Source organism: Strongylocentrotus purpuratus, unplaced genomic scaffold, assembly GCF_000002235.5.
Source record: "Strongylocentrotus purpuratus isolate Spur 01 unplaced genomic scaffold, Spur_5.0 spur5_scaffold_1, whole genome shotgun sequence".
NCBI classification, from domain to species: domain Eukaryota; kingdom Metazoa; phylum Echinodermata; class Echinoidea; order Camarodonta; family Strongylocentrotidae; genus Strongylocentrotus; species Strongylocentrotus purpuratus.
Window position 1 is genome coordinate 32764816 of NW_022145594.1, and position 22410 is coordinate 32787225.

At 37.1% G+C, this 22410-nt stretch overlaps 1 protein-coding gene across 1 annotated transcript; it reads right to left on the bottom strand.

Moving 5' to 3' along the window:
• Nucleotides 1–12348: 12348 nt before the first annotated feature.
• On the bottom strand, nt 12349–15753 carry LOC755229 (ryncolin-1-like). Its single transcript, XM_011674157.2, has 4 exons — nt 15729–15753; nt 14859–15004; nt 13852–14113; nt 12349–13011 (listed from the first exon to the last, which is right to left on the bottom strand). The coding sequence occupies exons 1-4, from the start codon at nt 15751–15753 to the stop codon at nt 12764–12766; spliced, it is 681 nt and encodes a 226-aa protein (XP_011672459.2). The 3' UTR covers nt 12349–12763.
• Between the last annotated feature and the right edge of the window lie 6657 nt (nt 15754–22410).

Consider the following 22410-nt stretch of genomic DNA (forward strand, 5'->3'; position numbering starts at 1 on the left):
TACAGCAATACATGTTGTAGTATAAGCCAATCAACATCCAAACATCAACCCTTAAATACAATTAGGCATATGGGATAATTATGAGCAGGTTTATTCGACTGAAAACTACCAAATAATAATGGTCGATCAGACAATCCCTTGTGCCAAGCAAATGCAAACTCTTCACAGTGTTTCCAACTTCTAATCTGATAAGCAAACATGCCTCCTATCAATAATCCCCCTGTCCTAGCCTAGCCCAATGGAGAGTGTTGCTCAACAACACAACATGAACGAGAATATTGGGGAAGAAAGGGAGAGAAAGAGAGAGTGTGTGTTCCCCTACCACGAGTGAGGTGACCTCTGTACAGAGTGACCCAAGAGAGATAAAGGAGAGATGGAAGAGGGGGAGAGATCTACTCTGTTGTTCCAACACTATGTATCTACACTGGATCATACATATTATCACAATGGCACTGCATGTTGTATAGTATATCACCTAATTTGCAATTAGAGTAGGTTCTGAATGATAGATTGTAAATCTGGAAACTACCATTCATGATATTAGACTTACCTTTTCTTTATCAACCCTAGACTAGCTTTATAGTAAACTTTCATATATAGCAGTTCGGCACCTCGTTTATAATTTGACATACTATTCTTTGCATCAGAAAGTTCCAATCTCAATGGAAGTACTCTTACAATGTATACTTCTTTTCTGACATAGAAATCAAAGTCAATACTTTTAAGAACGGTAAGAGTACCACGTGCATCGATCACCACGTGCCCGGCACATTTTTGCTTGTCTGCGCTGCATGCACTCACCGTACACACACACACACACACATTAAACTCCATATTTAACAAGGTATCTGATTGGTCGATCAATTCCAGACGCATGCGCAGTAAACAGCATCCGTCTGGGAAAAGGCACACGTGTGCTAATAAAGTAACAGGCGTGTGCTATTGCACCTTGCACGCGCCTGCTAAATAACAGGCGGTGATTGGTCAATTTAGCAGACGTGTGCCGCGTTCCATACGTCTGGGGCACGTGAATAAAGTCACCAACGGCTTTCCATATGTAAGAGGTGTGGTTGCGTGTATTGTGCGTGTATGTGTATTGGGGGTAGGGGTGGGTGGGTGCATGTGCATGCGTGAAAGGGAGTATGTATATGGGAGTGTGCGTGTTTGCGGATTGGTGTTGGTGAAGACAATCATAACAAAGGAAATTTGAGCAAAGTTAGAATTTGAATTTAAATTACATTCCAAAAAATTCCATTCAACTGGACTGAACTTAAGACATAAGTTATGTTTTCTATTAGCAAAAACAGGTAATACATTACTATTCAAGACAGAAAAGTACAACAGAAACACGCTTTATTTCTTGTCAACAGAAAGAAAGGCTGTAGACATTGTTTGATCTGTTCGTTTTTTTTTCCTTATTCATCTTCTTAAACTTGTCTCCTCAAAGATTTATTATTCTGCTACCATTTTATTTTCTGTTCATTCAATTTTATTTAATTGTCCTATTCCAAAGTCCCCTATTGCTCTTCCATACATCTATTTCTAACGTACTAGAAATGATTTCAATAGAAATCCACAAATTATATGGCATGAATGAGGTTTTTTAATCGAAAAATCTCTTCACTATTAAGCTAAGCTTTGTTTCTCCCCAGCTTTTAACACATAGACTTGTAAATTTGGTATGTAATTAGACCACAACCCCTTACTGACATTTTATGGAACCTTCGACTTTGGAATTTCATATGATAGACAAAACGTTGAATCGTGCCAATTTCCATGAGGTTTGAAGAAAACAATTTTTTTTAAAGGGATACACTCTCTTTATATACGGGATTTGCCAAGGGAAAGAGGGGGGGGGGGGGGGAACAAAGCGGGAAGGCGGAACCGAATTGCCAGTATTAAGAAAAATAAAATCGAAAACCAGGTAAATATCCTAAACGTTCCTTGAGTTCACTAATGTTCTTTCTATCCGACAACAACTCCGAGCCATGCATCTTCCTTATCAGGGCTCTTTCTTTTCTCCTCAATATACCTTCTTCTACTTTCTACTCATTCAAACTTTCTGAACCATTTACCATCGCTACTATTAAGTCTGATCTACTGCTATGATATTCATCAAAACACACATGACATTAAAAGAATAGAAAAGGTCACAAAATATTCTTATTATGTTTCCTTTTGAAACCTTTATCAAAACTCCATTTTTTAAATATTATTGTTCTTACGTTCATTGCAATGTTTCCCCTGAAATCCAGCTGAACAGTGGCACAGATAACTTTCCATAGTCTCCTCGCACCAGCTGTTTATACAGAGCTTCTTGTCGCAATCTATTAAAAATAAAGGAAAGAAACTTCGTTTGTGTGTGTGTGTGTGTGTGTGTGTTTATGCGTATATCTGTAAAACGGGTGAGCATGTTTTTGATTGCATGCTCAATCAAACAAAAAACATACGACTTTATATGAACTAACGGAAATGGAAATATGAAACTGCCAGCTTTTACCAGCACAAATTTGTAGTTTTTCTCTTTACCTTTTCATTCTGTGAATAATTGTACATGTACTTATTCTTTGAAAACAAAAAGAGGGAAATTTACCAGACTTTAACAAAAAAGTCTAACAACTCCTATCAAGGCCTTGGCATCAGGAGGGGCATAATATTTGTTTTCCCGCAACCCAGTACAGTCAAATTAGGAAATCACTTCTTGAGGGCTATCGGATTATTAAAGGGGAGAATGACTATTTATATAAGGAAGGGTCTTTTGAGACCGGGCGTTTCACAAAATATCGACTTAAGTTGGACTTGAAATATGGCAGGCGTTTCGAGGGACGTAGAAATCGTGGTCACAAATTTATAGAATTTGTTGTAGTTAATTGTTAAAGCTATACAATTATCGATAAATCATAACTTATTGGGTATTTTTCCTCAAATTGTACATCTGGTGCAAGATATTTTAGGGGCATATACTTCCTATCATCATAAAATAGTATCAGTCCAAATCTTTTGTAGAACTTGAAATTACATTCATTTTTTCAATGAACTGTAAAATAAATGTCAATTCTGTAGATTTGTGACGACGATTTGCACATCCCTTGAGAGACCTATGGTGAGAGCAACCAGTGCATGAACGGCCTGTCATTGTACGATTCCATCTTAAGTTGATTTTTAGTCTTTGTGAAACATCGCCCTCCAAGATCTGTCTTCATTTCATGCCTTTACATGTGCAATCCTACAAGAGCTAACAGAATTATTCCACACCGGGTTAGCTACACAGCATGCTAAATTTGTTCCCATGGTCGAAAATTGTAAGGAGGGACTTAATAATATTACTCCCTTTGCTCCTCCTTCACAAATGCCGGTACATACTTTTTGTATTGGTAAGAGGTACAGCAAAGAGAAAAGCTATAGTAATAATTTTTTTCCGAGTGCAGTTTGTTTTAATCCTCTTTGTGGCCATGCCTTGAACCATAATGCATGGCCGTAAAGAGGAATTTTTGCTGTTGGGAACGATTTATTGCATTTTCTATGTTGTTTTTTATTTGTGGGAAATGCCGTACGGTCACGATTCAGTGGCAAAGCAATGGCCTCGTAACTGTGAGGCCCCAGAATCAAAACCGTGTCGATGTGCTATATAAATGCCCTTTTGTGAGGCATTAATCCTCATTTCTGTCAGTTATGACTTAAGGACGCAGGTCCCCTTGTTGATAAGCATAGTAGCATACACATGCTTTAGCAGTCAAGCAAAACAAACACTAGCAAATCTTTATCCAATACAATCTGAGAGTGTATACTATTATTTAGAGGTATTAGAAATAAATCATTGTATAAATCGTTCCATAACTTTGGGTAAAAGAAAATATTCCACCTTTATGACAAACAGTGTACAAGAGTCATCCAATCTATTTTTAGTAGGTACAGTGTACTTGTATCATAAAAGCATTTTGGCCACGTGTGATGAAAGGAAAACACACATCTGACAGAACCGTAAACGTGAGGTTTGCAAGGTAACGGGGGTAATTCATTGTTAATATGTTGTTTGATGGTGATGGTAATGAAGTTTTGACTCAAACCTATATGAAACTCGAGGCCCTTTATTTGCTCTGTACTATACGAAAAAAGTCAGATATTTTTTTATTTTCCCTCAAAGAAATTTTCAATCACACAGACACCCTAAAAAACAACTATTGCACAGATGTTTCTATTCAACCGCTGTATGGAAAAAACTATCCCGTCATCAACAACAAAAAAAGGTTTTTGAAATGTTATGTGCAAAGCATATTTGTGACCGTGTTTCCTATTTGTGATTGATTTATCACAACCTCAAAAACCCATAACTTTCTTATGTTTAATCGGACTTTGCTCTAAATATCACTGACCGGTTCATTTCAATGCTGTGCTTTCATTAAAGCACGTCTGCACTAGTTTGGCCAGGGGATTAGACCTCCCTGCAAGGTCACTGACAGTGGTTATCTCATCAAATAAGCTCTCAATTAACATAAGAAAAAGGGGATCATGGGGCACCAACCGGCACCGAGTACGCATTGTTTGCTATATAGAGGGCGCAAGTAGCTATAAGTAGTACAGTCGGGCTTTAAACAAACTTAATACCAGTATTTAGTAGTTGGAGAAAGATGTATTGTATTGGCGCGGGAGCTTAGAGGAAGACCAGCCTCCCCCCCCCCCCCCCCCCCCCCGTCATTGTACATGCCGTTTTTCCCAGGCTTCATTAAACCAAGGAGTTTTAAGAGCTGGAGTCTCAACTGGCAACAAATTATTTTAAGCAGCTGCTGTTTTCTAAGGTTGCCCAATCGAATCTACAGGTGTTCCAGGGGCGGCCGAGCGACTTCCAAAGTGTGTGTGTGTGTGTGTGGGGGGGGGAACGCCAACAAAAGGGCAATTTCTGGAGAAAAAAGGGGCAGCTACAAATGGATATCTCAAAGCGAAAATATACCATTTTTTAGACAGTGGTATATACATTGTGATTACATTACAAAAAAATATATCATTCTTGGAATTATGAATCTTTGAAATTTATGAACCCTATTTTATTTTCGGAATAATGAAACCTTATATCATTTGCAAAATTATGGACCTTCGGAAGAACAAAACATGAGTGGACAGCCAAAATGTTTGCGGGAGTTGTGAACCCTATTTTACGTTTGGAATAATAAACCACCAGGCCTGGAATTTGACATTTGTATTCCGGAATTATGAACCTACTTAGAATAAGATAACTTGGGAAAACAAGAGCACTTGTAATTATAGCCTACTTTTGTGTAACGAAAAAAAAGGGAGGGGTCTAAATGATTACCAGGAAATTTGCATATTCTGTATCCGGGAGGAATTCCTAACTTTCCTTTCCGTCTAGGGCAACCGTTAGCCGCCGGCGGAACAGGGATGAGTTTCGGAATCATCTGTACCATACTGCCGTTGGTGTGTTGCTTCTGCAGACACTCGTTGAACATTGGTAAGGTGTAATTGAGTCCAAACACGTTCTTTTGGCAGTTTTGTGTCCTTTCCGTTGCATCTAATGGCACGGGTAAACCTGTGTGCCAGAATGAGGATGAAGATAATAATAATATTAATAAAATGATAATTATATTACACTACGGAGAAGATGAAGAATGATAACAAAAAGAAAGTGGGTATTTATGGAATGGAGTATTGAGGGGGCACTGACATTATGGAAGCTAGGGGCAACAATCGTATTATATTTATGAAATATGAATAAACAACACCACCTTTTGTGGATTAAAGTTGTAATTTCAACTTCTTTTCACGTTCCTCCTCTCTCCCTCCCTTTTTATTTTCGCCTTTTGAGGGCGAATGGGATGCAGCGCATGTGCCCCTTGAATAGTTAACACGCTACAACGCTCTTTTTCATCTACAATCTTTTTTATCAACGCCGCCAGATAAATTTCATACATCAATAAGAAAGAAAGAAACATCTTTAACGTTGGTTTTAAAACTACAGCTACTCATATGGTGATTAGTCTGAGATAATTAAACAAAAGAAGTCAAAAAGATTTCTGAAAACAAAGATAAATAATGAATTCCGTTGAAGAAATAATCATAACAAATATTAAGTACGAGTATATTACAAAATTCGGTAAAAACATAGATAACACTTATTTAAATAGGGTTGCAAATGCGGTTTAATTTTTATGTTTGAGAAGTAGGGTACATACCAACCAAAAGGAAGATCACCGTGCCATATATGCACTTCCAATGAAGCTTTAGTTTACTGGTCTGTAATTAGAAACAGGTTTACACAATAAATGTCATGAATTTAAAGTTTTGATGTAAATTTATGAATAATACATTATCTAAGTATCTATGTGGCTTATCTTATCATAGATCATCTCGACTAGCATGCAGATATCGGACGGTACGTGCCTCCCTAATAACCCAAGTGGGAGGGGCCTACTTAATTACACAACTTCGAGAATGTGCCCCCCTCCCGCCTTTTGAGGTAATCATCATTTTACTGTATTTTATTTGTCTTTTGTCAGATGATATTGGGCTGCAGCCCACGGCAAGGCGGTTCCACTATACAGGTGCATACTCTAAATTGACACTTTGCCACGATTCCTAAAGCCTTGGTCAGAGCCTGGTACTACCAGTCTCTTGATTTGTCGAATAAAGAGCAGCCTAGGCAAACTGCCGTCAGAATTGTCTCAGAGTGCAGCCATTGTTAGGCACGGTGACTGACAAGACTTTGCACCTGTAAACTACGGCAGTTATGTGGCCAGTTAAATAACTGACTGCTGATAAAAGTGGTATTCTGAAGTAATGTTAAAATTAAAAGAATAAAAGCATGAGCTTTTCATAGGCTGTAAGCCTTCCAATCGTGAAATCTAGGATTCAAGTTTTTCCTGCAAGATGGACACTACTTGAGCGACTGTTACATTGTAACCCTTTCCTATAAAATAAAAACAACTGTTAGAATCATCATTGTGATTATTAATCACAAAAAATAGATCATATTGTCATGTATACAAACATTTTCTTCTTTTGCCCTCAGTTCTTACCATTTTTGTGAATCCTCAGTAATGGAGTCTTTCAGGTCAGGATAATGAAGCGCACTGGAACACTGTTCTACCCAAGTGTGACTATTCTCAAATGCGAACTCAGTCCAGGAATCAGCTAGGTTGGGAACACAAAGCAGCGTACACATTACGTTTTGCGTCGCGTAGCTGCAGTAGGCACGGGTTACCTGTACCCCTCACGATGGCCTTTATTGCATGTTCTCTCACATTTCAGTGTAAGACGTGGTTTCTACTCCCTCCCCCCCCCCCCCACCACTGTGCCCCCTAAATTCATGGGCCCATGCTACGCCATTGCAGTGTTGCGTAGCAATTACACGCGTGCGGTAGGATGAAAAATTGAAAGGAAAGATATGTATGCAACCTTTTTCTGAGTTTAGTATTGGCCAAATGGAGACGAAAATATATGACCTTGACTAAGCTAGATGAAATATCTAAGGAGGTAAAATGATGTCGTTTACCATTCGCGACGTATTATCAGTTCTTAAATTAAATAAAAATTAATTATTATTGCTTTGACATTATAACATTCTTAATCAAATGTTACAAGTTGAGGCGCTGCTCATGAAATTGCAAACAAAAGTTAAACATAAAATCAATGCAAGAGTCATTGTTAAGTGCTTCAGTACAAATTATTTAATTCACCTGTTTTACGAATAAATGTATTTTAATATTGAGAATGCGAATTGCATATATTACGTGTTGTTAGGTAAGGTAACCCGTACTATTTCTACCACCTACTGACATCACTGCCTAGTAGTTTATTTTCTTTGATTTATCTTTCTCGCTCCCCAGATTGTTTGAAGAGTTGAAGCAGCATTTTAATGATCATGAACTTGGTCATTGTTATGTGCTTCATTACAAATTATTTCATTCACCAGTTTTGCGAATAAATGTTTTTTGTTAATATTCAGAGTGCAAATTGCACACATTACGTGTTGTTAGGAAAGGTAACCCATCATTTTTCTCCCACCTAGCAACATAACTGATATGATTGCTAATGCTTAGCAGACATCTAACTCTTTATACTTTAGGGCCTTTTTAGATGAGGTGGGTTTATATAAATTACTGTTTCCAATTCATTCTTTAAAAAAAGAAGAAATATAAACAATTAACCGATCAAAGCATTTGCAGTATTGTTTAATACTTTACCAGTCACTGGTCTCAATTACGGTTTTGCGCTTAACGGTGTATTCTCTCCATATTCCAGCCAGAGCGTGCACATGATAATTCAATTACATTGACTCTGAATTTCGGTTTGAGTCTCCTGTTTTCTTAGCTGAGGCTGTGTTAATGAGAGTTAAGTTCCACCAATGCAAGTTCCAACTGAGTGATTCTGATGATCAGATCAGATGGATGACAAACTGTTTTAAACTATTTTACCAGCTCAAGAATAAATGATTTGTATGATCAGCTATCGCGTGACTGGATAATGTGAGAAGTTGTAGTATGATCTATTCATATAATTGTATTACACTTTTATTAAGAATGCCTGCAATCACCTTGTTTTCTTTCTAACCACCCCCTTGACATTAGGGCAGGAGGTACTGCAGTTACGTCCGTAAAAAAAAGCTGAATCCAGAAAACCAATCGTCTTCAAGATTACATAAGAGAGTTAACCCGTTATGAATAACAGGAATATCTACACGGAGTGCAAGTTCTCGTGGTAGATTTGTTATAAGTCTCTCCATTGTTAAAGGGGTTCCCATCAATGAGAGAAGGTCGGCTCAGTTGATAGTTAACAGATATATAGAGAGATATCGTGGTCGTGTTGATAGTTCATCAAGCTAAGTACTACAATGCTCGGAATTCTAATCCATGCCACTATTGTCCTTTAGGAAGATACCAAATTTCATTTGCGTATCTCCAACACAATGAAAAGCTGAATCCAGAAAACCTTAGAATATCGTCTTCAAGATTACATAAGCCACATTCAGAAGGGGTTTTTGCTAGTCAGCGTAAGTTAATCCCTGCAGCAGACCAAATGGCGGTTCACCTCTTAGACTAAGGGGTAGTCACATGTGGGGTGTGCATCGTAGTCGAGTGGTTTAAGCACTTGACTGGATATCCGAAGGTTGTGATTTTAAGCCCTGATCCGACATTATAGTGTCCTTTGGTAAGACATTAATATACTTTTGCCACTCTTTACCCGGATGTTAAATGGGTTGCGGTAGAAAGGAATTCATGCAATTCCATATTTATTTATTTATTCAGTTTTCTTTAAAAACAGGGTAGTCTTTTCAGTGCCAGAGGCCTGCTTTACAAAAGAGCCCAGTACATACAAAGATTTACAAAAAATAGAATACATTGTAGAAAACAAAGACATTAAATAAACAACATACCATATAAAGCACCTATTATCGGTGATCACGTTCCATCAGCCGGGTGATATTGGAGGATATGAGCGCTGTGAATGAACTATACTCTATACTTCATCTCAAACAATGAAGTTGGAATAAAGTCTCCCAAACGATGTATATCAAAATAATCTAAGGCAACTTTCATTCCTATGGATGGTAGAGACTATCGTCTTTAAATTGAACAATCCGATGATTTGTAATTTACATATTTGGAGACTTTGAGAACAATCCACCTTTTTTGAGACTCGCTGTATATCTCAGATTCACATACCCATTCATTCCCTCGGCTTGATCCCTTTCTACATATCCCTCTCTGATTTCTTGTGACACACACACAAAAACACGCACACATACACACACAAACACACACACATACCCTATATTGGCTTCCCCTCTCTTAGATTGTCTAATCAAAAACAAAAAGTTCTATTTATTAAATCGTTCTACTTCATTTCCAGAGTCGATATCGCAGCCTTCTTCTTTAATAATAAGCTGTACAACTATTTACTCACCCCCTTGATCCCCCCTCTCTCTCTCTCCTTCTCATTGATATTTTGCTACTTGTTTGATTGCTTTGATTATCCAGAATCAATCTCGCAGCCTACTTCTTCAATGCTAAGCTGTATAAGTATTCCATTTACCAGTACAAGGGAGCTTTCGAGGTCTTTAAGGTTTTTCTCGGTCCCCTTCATCCGAAATCACAGGAGGCTCGGCAAGGCCAAAACATGCAGAGACTATTCACTTTGGTGCAATGAACATCTTTTCATGCTGACGTCAAAGACGTTGTAGCATTTCAATTGGCCATTGGACGTTTTATAAAGTTCTACCGGAGACGTTTATTCATTGCACGTTTTGTTTTACTTCTGATGTTTTTCGAATGAATTTAAATTTATATTGGACAAAGTGAAACAAGACAATACTATAAAAGGGGGTATTATAATAACTTATCTGATTGGTGCACGTCTATAAAACCCTAATTAAAAAACACACGCACACACACACACACACGCGCGCACACACACACACACGTGCACAACACATGGGCTAGGATTGTGTACTTGTCTATATTGGTTTCATTCCATAGCTTGTTTTTCTCTTGGTATTTTTTTTTAATTCCTCTTGCCATTATCGCCGAATACACAAACGGTTTTCACACTTTATTGAGTTACCTTAAGAATTACATGATGAGAACTACAGAAGAGTAGCAACAAAGACGAAAATATAAACGAGAGATTGTTTATGTGAGATAAAAACAATTTAATATGAATAAGATGTGCTTCTTATACTACGTTAAAAGAATTGAAAACGAATGGGGCTGAATGCAAATCGATACTTAATATTAATTCAAGATTCATCATCAATTTGTGTCTGTTTACAATTGATGACTAGCAGATTGACTGTTACTGATATGCAAGAATGCAAGAACTGTGTTCATAAGATATCTATCTATATATTTCCCTACATATACTCTCTTCTCTGAAATACGTTTTCTACAATACATCAATGATGGTGATATATAATAATTCTAATAACAATATGAGCAATGATAATGTTTGTGAAACACATCAGTTCAATAATAATATGTACAAGGCGGCAACGGAAAAAAAGCTGTATTTGTCTCTTTTTCTGCCTCTTTCCTAAATGCATGAATACAATTCACTGCATCAATCTTGCAGCCTACTTCTTCAATGCTAAACTGTACAGGTAGTCCCTCTACCAGTAGAAGAGAGATTTCGAGAAATTCAAGGTTTATTTCGGCCCCCGTTATCCAAAATCATAGGAGACTCGGCAAGGCTAAAAAGAGCTGAGAACATTCACTTTGGTGCAATGAACAACTTTCCATGCTGACGTCAGAGACGTTGTAGCATTTTAATTGGCCATTCGAAGTTTTATAAAGTTCTACGAGAGACTTTACATGTATTCACTAAATTATCATTTTGTTTTATCTCTCATTTTTTCGAATGAATACAAATTAATATTGGAAAAAGTGAAACAAGACAATACTGTGAAAAGGAGGGATTTGATTTATTTCCACAACTTGTCCTAGTATTGGGTGCTTGTATTTAACTCTCTATTGGTTTTCTTTCCCTAGCCTTTTTTCTCTTGGTATTTTTTAAAATACCTATTCTTTTAAAATTCACCATCCCACCATAGCCCGATACACACACAACCTTCGCACTTCACTAAGTTACCCTTCCATAAATGGGTGAAATAAGAATGAGATGTTGTTGAAAATTCCAGAAGTCTATGAACAAAGACAAAGATTTAAACGAGATATTATTTAAATGAGATTTAAAAAAAATTGCATCTTACATTTTGATATAAGTATTGAAAACGAAAAGTGCTACATGGACATCGAGGCTTAATAATACTTAACGATTATTTCATCATCAATGTGTGTCCGTTTAAAATGGATGACTAGTAGATTGACTGTTACTTTATACGCAGGAATGCAAGAACTGTGATCGTAAAATATCTATCTCTAAAATTCCCTACATATAGGTTCTTCTTTGAAGTACGTTTTCTACAATACATTTATGATGGTAATAATAATACTAATAACAATATGAGCAATGATAAAGTTTATTAAACACGTTAGTTCAATATTTAAAACTTATGTATTTACAAGGTGCAAAGGAAAAAATACAATATTTGTAGTTTTCTCTATTTCTGCTTCTTTTCTAAATACATGGATACAATTCACACGAGCGGATCTAGTTTTTTTCCAAAGGGGTATTTGACCAAGTGGCGGATTCAGGATTTTCCAAAAATTGCACTGCTTTACTTTTTTCTTCTTTTTTCCTTCTCTTTTCCTTCTCTTTTCCTTCTTTTTCTCCCCTTTTTTCCCCCTTTTTTCTCCTCGTTTCCCTTCTTTTTCTCCCTTTTTTTTTCTCGTTTGGCCGCCCAAGGGGGGGGGGGGGTGTTAAACCGCCGAACCCCCTAGATCCGCCCTTGATTCACCGCATCTTTTTTGTTGCTGACATTCTTGTGGGAAATAATTAAATAATGCCAGACAACATTTAGCAAATAATCTAATTGAAGTTTCCTTATGTTCAAACATACGTAAAAAATATTACAGTACTTATTTTCCAAATAACCCTCGAAAATTTAGGATTATTATCTATTTAAGTGAATATTTGTGAATACTTATTACAGCAACACGGCATAACTTCCTTCATGTTCAGCCGATACTAAAATGAGTAACACTGTTTTGAGGAAGTTGTTATATGTTTCGTTATCAAAGTGAAAAAGCTGAGAAGCTGTGTGTGATAAAATACAAAATGTAAATTCCGGTGTTTTTAAATGTGCTTACGAAACCCCACGGTAAACCGGCACGTTCTTATGACAGGCGTTCGTTAATTACGTCGGACGAAGCTTCATCTCCGTCTTCTTGAGGGAGTATGTATAACCGAGCCAGTGATACCATACCACACCCTTGGCCACTTGTGTGGTTGGACCGTTCAGGTATAGGCCGTTTAGGTTGGCATGATGGCAATCATTGTACCACCAGCCTCCTTTGCACAGGTCGGCGCAGTTTCCCCCTAAACCATCATGATCACGGTCCAGTGTACTGAACGGATAACCTTCATGATACGACATACTGTCACCTGCATATAAATGAGAAATTGATTTATGGTTTACACATGATATAAATCAATTCAAAATAGATACGATCTCCCCGTACTCGATTTGAGGCTGCGTGTATGTATTGTACGAAGCCGTCCGTTTGTCTGTCCATCGGTGAATGCTGTGTCTTCTGTATTTCGATATAACAGACAGATGCGTTTGGGAGTATTCGTTATTATTCATTGATACTTTTTTCAACCCCTCATTTCTCGACTTGATATCCTATTACGGGTTAAATAAAACAAAAACAAGCAAACAAAAACTCTCAACCACAAATCCCCTCCTCCCCCCCCCAAAAAAAAAAATACTGCTGTCGTTTACCTCGTCACTGTGAGAGAGCGTTTGATAGTTAATACCGTTTTACCTTAATATCGTATATTAACTGTAAAAATAGATTTTCCCCCATGACACTATTAACGATAACCGTTTTATCGTTTAACCGTATAAATGTATGATTGTATTACCACAGGGCCTTTAACCATATTACAATGAACAATATTAAGAAATTATAGTATACAGAATTCCTTTTTTTAATTAAAAAAAAAAACTGTTTTACCGAATTAGCCTCCCGTATTAACATATTACCGTATAGCATATCATATAGTACCATATTACTGTACCTTTGGACGATTCCGCGATTCCGCATTGGTCCAATACGACATACCCCCATTTATTCCATATAGAAAAAAGAAAAACAGACACCTTAATTGATTGTGCCAGTTAATAATATCAGTGATACCAAGAGGAACCACATTTGTGATGACTTAAAATGAATAATATTATGTACAGGCCACATTGCAGGGGATCGCCCTATTACATACCTGCGTCTCCGGAATAGCTGCCAAGGGCCAGCGTGTACTTTGCGACCTCGTCCGTAATACTGAAATTGCTGTAGGCGGCATAGCGCGTTTGTCCCTCGAAGTCTTCTAGGTCGATCCGTAGCTCGTAGGTCTTATTACGGGAAAGACGGTGGATGTTGTCGTTACCGAGCCAGTGCTCGGAGGAAACGTTTCCAAAACCGTGTTTGTACTCGGACCAGTTAAGAAAGAAGTCAACAGATCCATCTTGTCTACGCTGGAAGACCTACAGAGAGAGTGGGAGGGAGGGATAGGGGGTGGGGGCGAAAGAAAGAAAAAAAGAGATAGAGAACGAGAGAGGGAGAAAGAGAGAGAGAAAAAAGAGGCATAGAGAGAGAGAGAAAGAGGGAGAGACAAAGAGAGAGGGAGAGACAAAGAAAGAGAGAGAGAGAGAGAGAGAGAGAGAGTGTGTGTGTGTGTATTAATTATTAATTCAGAACATATAACACTTGCGATGATTGAAGATGCGATGTGTGTTATCAAAGTTTATGTAATTACTTTTGAACAGTGTATCAACACGAAGAAGAGTGGCTGTTATCACGTTTCGCTCCAATAATAATAATGCGATGGCAAAGACTTTTAAAAGATCAACCAAATCAATATCAATAAGCAATATCGATTCTATTTATCATGAGGGCCCAGCAATTAGCAGGTACCTGTTGACACCAGGGCGGAGAGTGGGAAAATGTTGATGGATGAAATAGGATACAGGGTATATATTACCCAAAATTTGATTCTTAATACGATCCATTTTCGAAAAATCATCTAAAAGGAAATTGTAATACCCTATTGTATTCCCTAAAGAATTTTTTTTTCTATTGAAATGTTTACATACATTTAAATGGATGACGCACAAGGCAAGGTTAATTTTTCGAAGATATTTGCTTTAGTGTTTTTTGAAAATCTATGCGATCATTTTAAAAGTGGACGGGGTTGATGAAGTTGAAATTCGAGCTATCATCATTTCTCACCGTCCAGCGACCTCCGTCCGTTTCCATATCACAGTAAACGAAGAGAGGATCATCCCCAACTCCATCGGGATAGATGGGATACACCCCACTGAGATGGGATAGTCCACCAGTCTGAATCTCAGCGCAGTCACGTGGGAGTCTAGGAACTGATAGGAAAAACAAAGGTGGTGTAGGTCAGAGGACCAGCCTCTCATAGAAAAAGATCTATCCTTGCCTGGTACTTGGTGTTGTGCTGAAACAATACAGTATAAAGCTGTACACATAGAAAATGTCAAGTTGACAAGTAACAGGAGGGGTGATTATACCAAAAGGCGCACTAGGAGGATTAAAATAACTTTACATTTCATTAAGTCGCTTTAGATCCTGAATGATTGAATAAAACATCTCATTGAGAGAAATAACACGTTTAGACTCTAATGGCCTGATAATCTAAATTTTATTATGAACAATAATTGCTGCTATATAGTGCAACAAAAGATGAGGACTAAAGAGTGCGAGTCAGTAATTCAAAATGACCCTTGTACTGTTCATATTTTATTCATTTTGTTGACAATCCCTGAATGCTACTGTCCAATGGTGCGTCAAACACCACACAAATCACGAATTCAGCCATGCGTCACAAGAATGACGCTCCGTTTGCAAGAGACATATAGCGGTTATAACGCCGGACGTTGAGCGGAAGGTGTCATTCGCCTGACGTAGGACTGCGTTAGCGACCTGTGTCGTCTTTGACGCATCGTATGAATGTGACACCGTATAGACAATAATACTTATAGATTACTAGCCATCATAGAATTGATTTTTACATACACAGTCCTACATCAGCTAAATGAAACCTTGCGTGCAACGGGAATGATATGAAATGCTCACCGGCCGTGGCGGTGACTTGCGTCATTTCGGGCGGTATGATCGTAGACATGTCAGTGAAGTGAGTGATGGCTGATGGTGCTTCTGTCGAAACACAGGATTCATACAAAGCATTGAATGATAATAAAGATGATAATGGTGATAATGATGATCACAATAATAATACTATAATAATGATACCGACAATAACATTTATGATGATAATAACAATAATAATAATCATCATGATGAAAATGATAATAATAATAATGATAAAAAAAATCATCATCATGAAACGAAGAAGAAGGAGAATAAAAACAAGAACAAGAACAGGAAGAACGAGAAAAATGGCTTTTGATTAAGGATATTTAGGGGGTCTAGGGGTCACCTATCGTAATAGGTTCGTGAAATGTGAATTAAAAATGCCGCTTGCTGGCAATGATTAATCTGAAATGCACGAAGTGTGATTTCTCCACGACTGTATAAAATATATGTGGATATTCGGTTTCATTTGAACCATGATGTAATTCTGAAATCATCTACAGGCCTAACAAATAACCCCACGAGGGATCACATGAGATCTACAGTTCAAATTTAAACATTGTTCTGCCCCTTTGCGTTTCGGCAGTCAGAATTGTGGAAAGATGTATCAAAAGAACAACTTTTACCAAACCAATATCAAAACTTGTATAATGCTGGTACATTTCTGGGGCGGTATACCCCCTCCCCCGACAAATTAATTAAGTATTAATCCCCATGATCTCAAATCCCCCTCCCGAATGCAAAGGATTGTGGCCCTCTTTTACTGTTATGATTACTTTATCTCTTTAAAATATTGTAAATAGACTGGATCAACTCTCTCATAGTGTTTTACTCATTATGCCTAGTTGCCTTGGCGACAATAAACAAAATGTCAACTTGGTGATGGAGTTCATATTTGCCAATTTTGTCTCGTCAAACTTTGTTTCTGATAAATAAAAAATTCATTTTGTATTTTATTGGCAAGGCTACAGGAGATAGAAGCATTTGCCTCCCCCCCCCAGTCTCTCTATCCCCCTCTCTCTCTCTCTTTTGTTTTTCTCTCTCTCTCCCTATGTCTCTTTCACCTGTGTGACTGAAGATCGCTCAACAACAAAAACGGCTTTTAACAAATCAATTATTTGTTAGCTAATACGCTTTCAACACAATAGTTGATTAGTAATCAGTAGCACCGTGCCATTTCCACGAATTACTATTTTTTTTTTTTAAATTTGATTCAACGATTATTATGAAGAAAGAAATTTTGTTTGGCGAATGTATGTGGTACTGCTGCAAACTGTGAGGCGTGGAATCATCGAAAAAAAAGAAATAGTGATAATGATAATAATAATGATAATAGTAATGATAATACTAATACTAATAATGGTAAAATGAATAGTAGTAATAGAAATAGTTATAATATAAATATTAATCATATTAATTATAAGCTCGATTTTTTTTCAGCTATCTATAGTTACATGATAAATATGAGGTCAATATTATTATTTTTCATTTATCTTTTTCCGAATCAACATAAAAAGTATGAGAAAGTTTGGAATTTGTTTGTTATCTCTACCAGAACACAGCAGTCTTGTCTTTAAGAAATGATATGGAATTCTGGTAATAAAATGGTTCCTGAAGATGGAGTATCTTTGAATGGCTTACCATCCATTAGTAAGCATTTTGTTTGGACAGCAGAATGTGATCAAACAAACGAAAACGTACTGGGAGGGCCTAAAAGTTCACATATTCTCAATGCACGTTTATCACTTATATGCATGAGTCGTTCGCCACTAATAGCACATGAGGGTGTGTGCGTATGTGCATGTGTGTGTGTGTGTGTGTGTGAGGTGTGGTTGCGTGTATTGTGCGTGTATGTGTATTGGGGGTAGGGGTGGGCGGGTGCGTGTACATGCGTGAAATGGAGTATGTATATGGGAGTGTGCGTGTTTGCGGATTGGTGTTGGTGAAGACATTCATAACAAGGAAATTTGAGCAAAGTTAGAATTTGAATTCGAATTACATTCTAATAAATTTCATTCAACTGGACTGAACTTAAGACATAAATTATGTTTTCTATTAGCAAAAAACAAGTAAAACATTACTATTCAAGACAGAAAAGTACAACAGAAACACGCATTATTTCTTGTTAACAGAAAGAAAGGCTGTATACATTGTTTGATTTGTTCGTTTTTTTTCCCTTATTCATCTTCTTAAAATTGTCTCCTCAAAAATCTATTATTCCGCTACCATTTTATTTTCTGTTCATTCAATTTTATTTAATTGTCCTATTCCTAAGTCCCCTATTTCTAACGTACCCGAAATAATTAAATTAAAAATTAAAAATTAAAAAAAAAAAAAAGATCTCTTCACTATTAAGCTAAGCTTTGTTTCTCCCCAGCATTTCACACATACTTGTAAATTATGTATGGGATTAGACCACAGCCCCATCTACTGACATTTTATGAAACCTTCGACTTTGGGATTTCATATGATAGACAAAACGTTGAATCGTGCCAATTTCCATGATGTTTGAAGAAAACAAATTTTAAAAAGGGATACATTCTCTTTATGTAAAGGATTTGGCAAGGGAAAAGGGGGGACAAAGCGAGAAGGCGAAACCAAATTGCCAGTATTAAGAACAATAAAATCGAAAACCAGGTAAATGACCTAAACTTTCCTTGAGTTCACTAATGTTCTCTTATCAGACAACAACTCCGAGCCACGCATCTTCATTATCAGGGCTCTTTCTTTTCTCCTCAACATACCCTCTTCTACTTTCTGCACATTCAAACTTTCTGAACCATATACCATCGCTACTATTAGATCTACTGCTATGATATTCATCAAAACTCACATGACATGAAAAGAATAGGAAATGTCACAAAATATCCTTATTATGTTTCCTTTTTAAACCTTTATCAGAACTCATTTTTGTTGATATATTGTTCTTACGTTCATTGCAGTGTTTCCCTTGAAATCCAGCTGAACAGTGGCACAGATAACTTTCCATAGTCTCCTCGCACCAGCTGTTTTCACAGAGCTTCTTGTCACAATCTATTAAAAATAAAGGAAAGAAACTTCGTTTGTGTGTGTGTGTGTGTGTGAGTGAGTGTGTGTTTATGCGTATGTCTGTGAAACGGGTGAGCATGTTTTGGTCTTGCTTTTTGATTGCATGCTCAATCAAACAAAAAACCTACGACTTTATATGAACTAACGGAAATGGAAATATGAAACTGCCAGCTTTTACCAGCACAAATTTGTAGTTTTTTTCTTTACCTTTTCATTCTGTGAATAATTGTACATCTACTTATTCTTTGATAACAAAAAGAGGGAAATTAACCAGACTTTAACAAAAAAGTCTAACAACTTCTACCAAGGCCTTGGCATCAGGAGGGGCATAATATTTGTTTTCCCGCAACCCAGTACAGACAAATTAGTAAAATCACTTATTGAGGGCTATCGGATTATTAAAGGGGAGACTGACTATTTATATAAGGAAGGGTCTTTTGAGACCTTCGGGAGTTTCACAAAATATCGACTTAAGTTGGACTTGAAATATGGCAGGCGTTTCGAGGGACGTAGAAATCGTGGTCACAAATTTATAGAATTTGTTGTAGTTAATTGTTAAAGCTATACAATTATCGATAAATCATAACTTATTGGGTATTTTTCCTCAAATTGTACATCTGGTGTAAGATATTTTAGGGGCATATACTTCCTATCATCATAAAATAGTATCAGTCCAAATCTTTTGTAGAACTTGAAATTACATTCATTTTTTCAATGAACTGTAAAATAAATGTCAATTATGTAGATTTGTGACGACGATTTGCACATCCCTTGAGAGACCTATGGTGAGAGCAACCAGTGCATGAACGGCCTGTCATTGTACGATTCCATCTTAAGTTGATTTTTATTCTTTGTGAAACATGCCCCTCCAAGATCTGTCTTCATTTCATGCCTTTACATGTGCAATCTTACAAGAGCTAACAAAATTATTCCACACCCGGTTAGCTACTAGTTTACACAGCATGCTGAATTTTTTCCCATGGTCGAAAATTGTAAGGAGGGACGAAATAATATTACTTCCTTTGCTCCTCCTTCACAAATGCCGGTACATACTTTTTGTATTGGTAAGAGGTAAAGCAAAGAGAAAAGCTATAGTAATAATTTTTTTCCGATTGCAGTTTGTTTTAATCCTCTTTGTGACCATGCCTTGAACCATAACGCATGGCCGTAAAGAGGAATTTTTGCTGTTGGGAACGATTTATTGCATTTTCTATGTTGTTTTTTATTTGTGGGAGATGCCTTACGGTCACGATTCAGTGGCAAAGCAATGGCCTCGTAACTGTGAGGCCCCAGGATCAAAACCGTGTCGATGTGCTATATAAATGCCCTTTTGTGAGGCATTAATCCTCATTTCTGTCAGTTATGACTTAAGGACGCAGGTCCCCTTGTTGATAAGCATACTAGCATACATATGCTTTAGCAGTCACGCAAGACAAACACTAGCAAATTTGTATCCAATACAATCTGAGAGTGTATACTATTATTCAGAGGTATTAGAAATAAATCATCGTATAAATCGTTCCATAACTTGGGGTAAAAGAAAATATTCCACCTTTATGACAAACAGTGTACAAGAATCATCCAATCTATTTTTAGTAGGTACAGTGTACTTTGTATCATAAATGCATTTTGGCCACGTGTGATGAGAGGAAAACACACATCTGACATAACCGTAAACGTGAGGTTTGCAAGGTAACGGGGTAATTCATTGTTAATATGTTGTTTGATGGTGATGGTAATGAAGTTTTGACTGAAACCTATATGAAGCACCGAGTACGCATTGTTTGCTATATAGAGGGCGCAAGTAGCTATAAGTAGTACAGTCAGGCTTTAAACAAACTTAATACCAGTATTTAGTAGTTGGAGAAAGGTGTATTGTATTGGCGCGGGAGCTTAGAGGAAGACCACCCCCCCCCCCCCCGTCATTGTACATGCCGTTTTTCCCAGGCTTCATTAAACCAAGGACTTTTAAGAGCTTGAGTCCAAACTGGCAACAAATTATTACAAGCAGCTGCTGTTTTCTAAGGTTGCACAATGGAATCTACAGATGTTCCAGGGGCGGCCAAGCGACTTCCAAAGTGTGTGTGTGGGGGGGGGGGCACCAACAAAAGGGCACCTTCTGGAGAAAAAAGGGGGCACCTACAAATGGATATCTCAAAGCGAAAATATACCATTTTTTAGACAGTGGTATATATACATTGTGATTACATTACAAAAAACAATATCATTCTTGGAATTATGGATCTTTGAAATTATGAACCCTATTTTATTTTCGGAATAATGAAACCTTTCATTTCATCATTTGCGAAATTATGGACCTTCGAAAGAACAAAACATGCGTGGACAACCAAAATGTTTGCGGGAGTTGTGAACCCTATTTTATATTTGGAATAATAAACCACCGGGCCTGGAATTTGACATTTGTATTCCGGGATTATGAACCTACTTAGAATAAGATAACTTCAGAAAAAAGTGCCCGTGTAATTATAGCCTATTTTTGTGTAACGAAAAAAAGCGAGGGGTCTAAATGATTACCAGGAAATTTGCAAATTCTGTATCCGGGAGGAATTCCTAACTTTCCTTTCCGTCTAGGGCAACCGTTAGCCGCCGGCGGAACAGGGATGAGTTTCGGAATCATCTGTACCATACTGCCGTTGGTGTGTTGCTTCTGCAGACACTCGTTGAACATTGGTAAGGTGTAATTGAGTCCAAACACGTTCTTTTGGCAGGTTCGTGTCCTTTCCGTTGCATCTAATGGCACGGGTAAACCTGTGTGCCAAAATGATGATGAAGATAATAATAATATTAATAAAATGATAATTATATTACACTACGGAGAAGATGAAGAATGCTAACAAAACGAAAGTGTGGTTTGGGGCAATGGGGTCTTGAGGAGGCACTGACATTATGGGAGCTAGGGGTAACACTCGTATTATGTTCATGAAATGTGAATAAACAACACCACATTTTGGGGATGAAAGTTGTAATTTCACCTTTTTTTCACGTTCTTCCTCTCTCCCTCCTTTTTTCTTTTTTCTTTTCGCTTTTTGTGGGCGACGGGGGTACGAAGCATGTGCCCCTTGTATAGTTTAGCCACTGCACGCTACAATGCTCTTCTTTCATCTACAATTTTATTTATCTACGCCGCCAGATAAATTTCATACTTCAATAAAAAATTTAAAAAAATATCTTTAACGTGGGTTTAAAACTACACGCTACTCATATAGAAATACAGTTTACGGTGTATTTTAGGTGATTAGTGTGAGATAATAAACAAAAAGAAGGCAAAAAGATTTCTTTATGCAAAGGAAAATGATGAAATCCGTTGAACAAATAATCATCACAAATTAAAAATGAGCATATTACAACATTCGGTAAAAACAAAGATAACAATTATTTAAATGGGGTTGTAAACGGGTTTTAATTTTTGATGTAGGGTACATACCAACCGAAAGGAAGATCACCGTGCCATATATGCACTTCCAATGAAGCTTTAGTTTACTGGTCTGTAATTAGAAACAGGTTTACAAAATAAATGTCATGAATTTGAAGTTTTGATGTAAATTTATGAATAATAAATTTTCTAAGTATCTATGTGGCTTATCTTATCATAGAT

Excerpts from the sequence above, each read along its gene's own strand:
- LOC755229 (XM_011674157.2), bottom strand. The coding sequence starts at position 15,753 with ATGACGCAAGTCACCGCCACGGCCG. Across the intron at positions 15,005-15,728 it reads GCAAGTCACCGCCACGGCCG|TTCCTAGACTCCCACGTGAC; the intron begins GTGAGCATTTCA and ends TTTTCCTATCAG. Across the intron at positions 13,012-13,851 it reads CAGCTATTCCGGAGACGCAG|GTGACAGTATGTCGTATCAT; the intron begins GTATGTAATAGG and ends ATTTATATGCAG.